Source organism: Equus przewalskii, chromosome 28, assembly GCF_037783145.1.
Source record: "Equus przewalskii isolate Varuska chromosome 28, EquPr2, whole genome shotgun sequence".
In the NCBI taxonomy this organism is placed as follows: domain Eukaryota; kingdom Metazoa; phylum Chordata; class Mammalia; order Perissodactyla; family Equidae; genus Equus; species Equus przewalskii.
This window is the reverse complement of record NC_091858.1, coordinates 10,483,381-10,492,837: the sequence shown is the minus strand read 5'-3', so window position 1 is coordinate 10,492,837 and position 9,457 is coordinate 10,483,381. Positions and strand designations below refer to the sequence as shown.

Genomic DNA, 9,457 nt, shown 5'->3' with positions numbered 1-9,457 from the left:
TCTCTCAATTCCACAGTTACTGTAAAATAATTAAAGCTAACTAAAGAAACCAATTGGAGTTTCTACTGGCATAGCACCAATACTGATTTCAGGATTGCCCCTTGAAGGCTGGATGACAGCCCAGTGATCACTGGACACCCCAGAGAAGACAGTACTCAGAGAGTATAGTCTACTGAGCTGTGCTGCGACCTAACTTCAATTGACCCAGAAAGTATCTCTTTACGAGTAGCGGGGTCTTTTGTTGCTCAGATGTCAGGTTGCTGGCACATATTTTGTCATTCCTCACTTTCAAGGAATTACCCATCCAACTGTGTGGTCTAAGGACAGGCTCATGCACATTTTCCAGGTCTCCTTCACGGGAATAAAGCAGAAATCTGGTCGTTAGATCTCTGTTGGGGAGTGTAGGGGCTCCAGTAATGGCAGAAGCAGCAGCTCTGGCCCTGAGCAGGCACAGGTTTGGATGACGAGTTCACTGGTGGAGGGTTGAGCTGCTGAGGAGACAGCTGTTAAGTCATCGATCATCTCTAGGTGTTGACCTTCCTACATTGTCCCCTCAAGTGAAAAAAGATACTATTCCTTTTCCCTACATAATCTGGTTTAGTGTCAGCCCATCAACACTCTTACTATCTGATCTTTTTTGACCAATGGGATGCGGTTTCAAAATGGTGGGCTTCAAGTAAGGGATTTTATCTGAGGTTGTGAAACAGTCAACAATATAATATAACCAAGCTAACCAACCACTCTCTGCCAACTAAAATCACAAATTAAAGAACATTTAATAAATTCACAAACCCATTCAATGGTTTCATAAATTTATCTGCTCTTTCCTCTAAGAAAGAAGCACAGAGTTTGAATCCCAGCTCTGTCCCTTACTGGTCCAGGTTTTCGGCAAGCTGAAGTCCTTTGAGCCTCAATCTCCTTGCCTAAGAAATAAAAAATAATGTTAGTACCTACCTCAGAGGATGTCATGAGGATTAAATGAGATAATACATGTAAAACACCTGTACTAGTATCTGGTATTTAGTAACCACCTGGTAAACATGATATTATTTATTAACTTGAAATTCTAGAAATCACACTTCTTTCCAGAAGACTTTTCCTAAATTATTATTAATGGCCTCCAGGAAGAAGGGTTCTTGAGTGACTCAGTAAATGGTTGGCAATCATGTGTAACACCCACCAGGCAATTCATTCCTATATCAAGCAATGAAGAGTGGAAAAGTTATGCTGCCTCTTTTCAGACGCTTAAATACAAGAAGAATTATCTGTGCCTCCTGTCTCTCAGAGTTCTAGAAAACTGGAAAACCCCAAAGACCAAACACAGTAAAAGGTACAAGTGACTCAACTAGAAGTCTGGGAACTCTCACTCTGAGTCTTCTGGGAAGACCTGGATAGTCCCAACTTCCCATACCCAGGGGCTTTCCTCACATCCCTGATCTGTTTGTAGAAACTAAACTACAGCTTTTTCCCTTTCAGCTACTATTAATGTATGCCTTTGAAATTTCCACTCAGGTCTGACATCAATCATTTACCATGTTCCTAGGTGGCGCTATGACGTCATCCCCAGGTATGCCCAAACACTGTCACAGGCATCTTGATTCCCAGAAATGACTGATTTTGACTGGGCCTAGACATCGACATCTTCTTTCCAATCAATCCTATAGGTAATGACTTTTTTTCTCATTTAAAATTACCAGTGAGTTTCACTGAATTCTAATTGCTCAATTCCACTTTGGATCATTCTGAGAAGCTTTATTCACATAAGCCTAAGTGTCAAATATCTTGTTAGAGCAGCCTTGCTACATGACCTTCAAATGACTTAGCTCAAAGGACAACAGAGTGTTTACTAATAAGCCACATGGATTGCAAATTCTTGGAGAGTTAAGTTGGATGAGAGCAATAGCAGCTTGTCTCCTCCTGGAAAATTCCTGGTGAATTGACATCATCTAAATTTGCCCAGCCAGCTGTCTGTGGATAACTCATAGAACCTAAGGCATTGAGGGTAGTAAACGTGTATTAAGTAATTATTTGGAATTGAGCCTATTTGAAATAGTATTTGCATTGCCACTTTTATCCATATATTTCTGTTGACATGAGCATTTTAGGTTTCATCTTTTATTTTTGCACTTCATATACACGTTGGAGTGAATGGCTCTGGAGGCATTAATTATATTGTGGGCTCAAAAGAATGCTCGTTCTTCATTATATACTTTGCTCATTTTAATAGTGTAAAGCCATGCTCCTTAAATCATTTCCCTAGCAGGTGCCTAATTTCTTGTACCAGTCACTGACTCATGAACAATACTGCCACCCTCAGGGACTGCTGGGAAATGCCTTTCAATGTGAAAAATTGTTTACATTGGTATGAGGCTGGGGAACAGGCAAGATGTCAATGAAACAATATTTGTTTGAGTTGCAAGCTAGGAAAGAAAGGACTATGTTGTTGAGATGTCTCAACAATTATGAGATGGAAATTTTAGTTGTTTTAACCAAAGCTAAATGAAAGCAGGCATTTTGTGAGAGCTCTTGGGGGTTTCCAGGAGAGTGGGATCAATGCACCCTCTCCAAATACTTGAGCGGCGACTCACTGATGAAATGTCAGCTGGTCACAGTTCACTCATTGTGAGACCCTCGCCTGAGACGCATGCTTCACTGAGGAAGTCCCTCTTGTCACCAAGGTCACTTTGAGATCCCTCCCTCCCTGATTTTCTTTTGTGGCTGAATGTCACCAGTGTTCTGATGACCACATGTTGGTATGTGATCAAAAGACATTTTTAACCCACTCAGTTGGGTTGCAAATTAATAGCAACCCAGAGACGCCTGGAAGAAAAATCTCTTTAGAGAAAAATCTTGATCTTCAAAATCTGGAGGAAGGGCTCTTCTCTTTGATCTCTGAGCTGCTCAAGATTCCGACACCCAAAGCTCAGAAGGCTGTGGGGCTATAAAACGGACACCCTTTCTGGTCAGCTTTCAGCAGGATGAAGTGGCATCCATTAAGCAAGTTGTGCCGATTTCCATGTCGTCAGAGGGCCAGGCACAGTGTCCAGGAAAGCAGATCTCTAGCAATCCCCCCTGCCACACTCAGCTCGCTGCCTTCTCTTCCACTGCTATGAAACATATGAAACGTTTGGGCCAGGCCAGAACTACCCCTAAGCAGGAGTAGGAACCTGCTCACCCTGCTCCCCTGACACCCACCTTAACTTCCATGCCAGAAATTTCACCAATAAAGAGGATAAGCTTTTATTTTTAACACTTGGTTACATTGTTTTCGAAGATCTTGTTTATCACACTGTACTTGAATAACAGCATTTCTTACGTTTATACATCAAACACTAATAGAAATTCCAAGCAAGTCTTCTGTTTTATTCATTCATGCACCATTATCACAGATAAAAATATGCTCTTTAGTGTCTTTCAACTTAAAAACCGCCTTTATTGAGCCCAAGAAGTCCAAGAACCCCAGCTGGCTATAAGCTTCCAAGTGTCATTTTTAGCTGGTCATGAACTCTTATCAGAACAATTCTTGAAAGTAAGTTTTATATCCTACATAAAGAAAACAACAGAAGGACCCAGAGTGCTATGTGCTGGGAGGGGAATTTCTGAAAAGCAGGGAATGGAGTTGTGGAAGGACTGAGGCAGAGACTAAATGGACAGAGGACTGAAGACAAACCTCACCCAGTTGCACTCTCATTAAAGGACATTTTACACCCAGATCCTCTTAATTTCAGTTGAAATGGGTATTTAGAAATTCAAGAAATTATCAGTGCCTAGAACAGTGCCTGAGCATGGCAGGCACTCAAGAAATATTTACAATGTGGATGGATGGTGGTAGGAAGAGAGGAGGGTGACTTTTCAGTTCTTATATTTACTGTTCCATGTTCTCTAAATTTGTCATAATGGAAAAAGAATATACTTTGTTTTTAAAAAGTAAGACAGAAAGAAAATAGCATAGCTATAGCCATTTAATTAGCCGGAGAACCCAGCGTCTGAGCAGCAGGGCATCAGTTGACTTTCCAAAAGCAGAGCTTCAGCCTGGTACAGCAATGAGCTGGGGCAACCCAACCAGATCATCGTTGTCTTTTATCATTTTTTTTATGCTTTGGAAATCTCTGTTGCTCTCATGAAAAATTATGTTGCAAAACTATTAGAGAACACAATGCGATTATATAATGCCAATTAATTAGCTTGAAATATGTCGGATCCAGCATCTTAGCTGAAGAATTGTGTTATTCTGGAGAATTGCAGTGTGCAGCAACCCTTCAAATTGCAAAACAAAATGACACAGTGGAGAAAAGAACTTCCTTTCTTTATTACATTTGGCCCAGCATTTATATTGAATGCCTGATGTGTTCACTTATCCTAATGATCACACTGAATTCCATCAGAGGCATAAATTGAAGCTTTACATTTTAAATGTAACTGACCCATCAAGGTCTCCTAATTTAGTTGTCCATGTTCAGAATGACAATATTTCCTCTCTCTGTTGAGTGCTGAGCAAGACACCATCACACAGGGGCCCTACTCCCAGGAGGGTGAAGGTAGTGATTACTCATTAATTGATACCTGGGTCAACATGAGTCAATGAAATGCACCCAGAAATCTGAGGCCAAATGCTTCAAATTCCTTAAAATAAGGTATATTAAAGTGCTGCATAGCTGTTAATTGTTGTGCTGTTATTATTATTATAATGCCATTTGACCAATGATCATTGTAGTAGTGGAAATAGTATCAGAAAAAGAGAAAAGGATGAGCTTGGGGCCAAATGTTAACTTGGCTCTCTTCAACAGCTTTCATTCATTCGTTCATCCACTCATTCAGCCAGTCAGCCAGTCAGTCACGTCATTCGTTCATTCATAAATTCTGCAGGTATTTACAGCACAACACAATGAGCTGGGTTCCAGGAACAGAATGACAGCAATGCAGTTAGAAGGCTCTGATTGTCTTCTGTGTCAGAGGTAAAGATTCCAGTTGCTGTTAAGAAACCAGATTTTGGGAGATGATTCATTTCTGTAAATGAATTGGGGTCAGATAGTCTTTGATGAATTCCCCATCTAGGACCTGTGAGGCTTGCCTCTATGAAAAATATTAGTAATTTGATTTTATTCCACCAAATATATTACATTTAAGCTACTTCCTAGACTATATCTTAGACTGAAAGACACAAATGGCTAGAAACCCTGCACCTGACACTCAACTGACACTGCAATTTCTTAGATTGACGCTGCCTGCTCCAACCCCCTCTCCAATTGACCTGCACAAACTCCTGTGGACTCTCCATGACCACATGACAAGGGACGAGGCAAGCAGACGCTGGCTGTTGAGTAAAATGCCTTTGGACTCTTCTCAGATTGGCAAACCTGTCTTTCCTGCCTTCGGCTCACAGATGCCATTGGGAACCCATGGGGAAATCAAAAGCGCAGCTCACCAGTCAGCTGGTAGGCCCAGTAATTTTAGCTGCATTTTGAATTTGCCCGTGACAGTATTTGAGTTCTCCAGCCCCCACATTTTATCAGATCAAACCACTGAACAGAAGCACAAGTTCATCTTATTTGACTTTCTCACTGTCTCAGCTGCTCTGTTACTGTCTTTACATATCTTTTTTGCTTATACTATTCTAAGCTTTCGTTAGTTCTTGTATTTATTCTTTATCCTGACAATAAAACACCTTTTTTCCCATCTTCTCTTTTTGTATATGGCAGAGCTATATTTGACCATTTGGAGTGGTCCACTAACCTTATCTACAATGCTGAGGAAAGTTGGAAAGCTTTTCAGATTCATAGGTGTTAGAGCAATATGATGACAGAACTTCAGAAATAGCCTCTTCCCAGATATGTGGCTCAAGATGGAATTAGCTTTCAGAGCTGTGACAGAAATTGGCATTTATGAGAAGACTTCCCAAGATTTATGGTCCTGAAGAAAAAATATTGACTGAGGTGAAGACAAGGTCAGTATTGATACCAAAATAGTACGCCTAAGGGTAAATATCTTTGTGGTATTGTCTCCATTCAAGACTATGACTATAACACCATAATTGTGGGTTTGGTTTCCTTTTGGCTATATTGAGCCCAAGGACTAAAGGACAAGGAGGAATAGAAGAGGGAAGGGGAAGAAAGGATGAGTTTCCACAAGTTCTATATTTTGAAGGCAGTGGTTAATAATATATGCCTTTTAGTTACCCATTTACCCAACAAGTATTTATAGCATCCACTCTGTGCCAGGTCCTATGCTAGATTCTAGAGATAAAACAGTGAATGAAATAGACATAGCTTCTTTTTCTCAGGAAGCTCTCAGCATAGTGAGGAAGGAAGACATTGAGCAAATCATTATAAATGGGAGGTTTATTATGAAAAAGGAAGTGCAAGTGGTTGCCATGGGAACATATGATATTAGGTCCTGACCTAACTGGAAGGGGGAGACAGAGAAAGTGGAGAGATGGGAATATCTTAGCCAAAGTATGAAAAGTAAGTAACGGTTTATCCAGGCAAAGGATGGGCTGAGTCTTGGAGTGATGGAGAAATACAGAGAAGTTTAAACAGAGAGATCAGCATGCTGTTCGAGTCCTTTTGTCTAACATAGGGGTCAGCATACTGTGGTCCACAGGCCAAATGGGGCCAGTGTTTGTTTTTGTAAATAAAGTTTTATTGGAACCCAACAATGCCTATTCACTTACATATTATCTAAGGCCATTTTGACACTACAATGCCAGAGTTGAGTAGTTGTAAAAGAGACCACGTGGCCTGCAAATCCTAAAATATTTATGACATAGCCTTTTACCAAAAATTTTGCCAACCTCTAGTCTAGAGCAAGTGATTTAATCACAGTTGGTAACAGTAGATGGTATAACAAACCATTCCAAAACCTCAGATATTTATTCAATAAAACTTTGTCTCTCATATCTCAGCTCTTTGAGCAGCTGGTCTGGGTAACTGTTCTCCAAGTACTGAAGCAAGAGCTCAACTTGAGGTTCTGTCGTCCAGCTGCATGTTCCCCGTGCAGATGGGGAACAGAAAACATAGTCAAGGGAGCTAACCCAGTGGTGTAGTGGTTAAGTTCACACACTCCGCTTCTGCAGCTCAGGGTTTGCAGGCCCAGATCCCAGGTGTGGACCTAGCTCTGCTCATCAAGCCATGCTGTGGTGGCATCCCACATAAAATAGAGGAAGATTAGCACAGATGTTAGCTCAGTGACAATCTTCCTCAAGCAAAAAGTGGAAGATTGGTAGCAGATTTTAGCTCAGGGCCAATCTCCCTCACAAAAAAAAAGAAAAAGAAAGAAAACATAGTCGAGGATGTAAAATGCTGCAGGGGCCAGGTCTGGGAATGTTGTACATCACTTTCACCCCCATCCCATTAGTCATATGGTTCCACCAAAATGAAAGGGGAGGCTGAGAAAGGAAGTTTCCTGTGTTCTTGGGAAGAAAAGGAAATGCCTTGGGGAGTGCATAGCAGTGCATCTGCCATAGCAAACAAGACATATTTAAAGAACTGGAAAAACATCCTGTGGGGTTGCATTGAGGTGGTACGAGATGAGGCTGATAGGAAGGCAAAGGGCAGATTGTGGAAGGCTTTGTAAACCATGCCGAAGAATTTAGACTTTAACAGGTCTGAATTGCCAGTTGTATTTGTCTGATGAGTTATGCCACCCAGCTGATCCGATCCTTTGCTTCTTCATCTGTGAAAAGAGGATGGTATTACCTACTTTATAGAATTGGGTGGGCACAAAGAGACAAGGTATGTAAAGCTCTTAGAATATCACCTGGCCCATAGTAAGCATGCAATAAATAGTAATTATTATCATCAAAACAGAAGGAACTCCCACTTCCTTTCCCCCAAATCAACCTTTCCCAACCCCAGCCCCCAAACTGTGGAAGATTCTTTGCTGGGTATCACCAAGCCTTATCCAATAAGAAAGATCTTTGAAATATTCTGAATCATTTTTCTACCATTCCGTTGGCCTCTTCATATTTGCTACCATCTTTTCAAGGACACATTGGGCTAGAGAATAATCAGGTCCCCTCTACCCAGAGTGACTATTTTGTGAACTAAAATAATTGCTTTCCCAAATCCTTCACCCTTCCTACATCCAGAGAAGATGTCAGTTGAAGCCCAGAAAAAAACATATGTGTGTATACATATACATATACTATGTATGTATATGTGTGTATACATATACACACACACACAGCTGAATATGGCAAGGCTGGAGTGATAAAACCCCAGCTCATCACATGTGCCTGATACCTTACACTTCTATCCCCATCCTAAGGCTATTTTTTATCTCTCAGAGTCCGTCTTGACCTCTGTATTTCCTGCATCATTCTAACAGAATGCTCCTGGCCTGAGGTCTCTGGAGAAAGAAGAGTTTTTCCTAAGTCAGGAAAAGACATCGAAAACAAAAAAGGAAAGATAAAATAATGTGGAAAAATAGCCAAAATTTTGAAAAATAAGGGAAATGAGAAGGGATGGGACAAGCAGATAACAAAAGATGTTATAGAGTTATGGCACGGTTCTGACACAAGAATACATAGACTTCAGTGGAATAGAATATAAAAGTAAAAATTTACTATTTGCAACATAATTCAATAAGGAAAGGGAAAATAAATTAAATTATAGTGATATAAATTAATAGCAAAATATACATACCCTCACTCACACCACACCACACACACACACACCCCTACACACACACAAGAAGAAGTGTAGTATAGCGGTGGCCATAGCCAGTGTGCCCAGGATTAGATCCAAGATCTACCGTTTATTTGACTGTGTTATTTAATCTTTCAAATTACTCAATCTCTTTGTGCCTTGTTTCCTTTGAATATATAAGAGGAGAGAGGATAATATTTACCTTACAGGGTTGTCATGAGGATAGAGAGTTAAAACATGTAAAGCACTTGAACAGTTTCTAACACACAGTAAGCACCCTATATATGTTAGTCATTTGTGATGAGTGAAAGTCATAATAAAAAAGTCAGTTGCACTTCAACATTATTTATTATTATTTATTTATTATTATGTACATTTATTTGATTGTGCACTATGAATAAGGTGCTGAGCAATTAAAAAAATGAATAAGAGATGGCCCTCTCTTCGGGGAGGGGAGTTTGCAATCTAATACATGTTAGAAATGTGTCTGCTCATTCTTATCCTTCAAAGGTGAGTTCTTCGGCAGAATTGGAGTTGCCAGCACAGCTTGAAGATATTGCCGACCTAATTTCTTGTTCGTGTCCCTGGAAATGCATCCTGCCATAAATTCATTTTGTTCTATATATATGTTGTCATTCATCATTGCAATACTATTCTTATGGGAAAACAGATTATAAATAGTGTAATAACTATGGCTAATAATAAACAAGGCAGTTTGCTTCTTGCTCTGAGAGAGATAAATCAGCCAGAAGTTGCATTCCCTTCTCCATCCCTAACCCCCAAAAGAGAGGTATCTATTATTGGACAGTGTC

At 40.2% G+C, this 9,457-nt stretch overlaps 1 protein-coding gene across 1 annotated transcript in view; it reads right to left on the bottom strand.

Moving 5' to 3' along the window:
- Positions 1-757: 757 nt before the first annotated feature.
- Positions 758-9,457, bottom strand: part of FUT10 (fucosyltransferase 10) — a 171,140-nt gene continuing 162,440 nt past the window's right edge. The window contains exon 6 of the mRNA XM_070598499.1: positions 758-923. Coding sequence (XP_070454600.1) covers positions 870-923 — 54 coding nt within the window. The 3' untranslated portion in view covers positions 758-869. The remainder of the gene's footprint in view (positions 924-9,457) is intronic.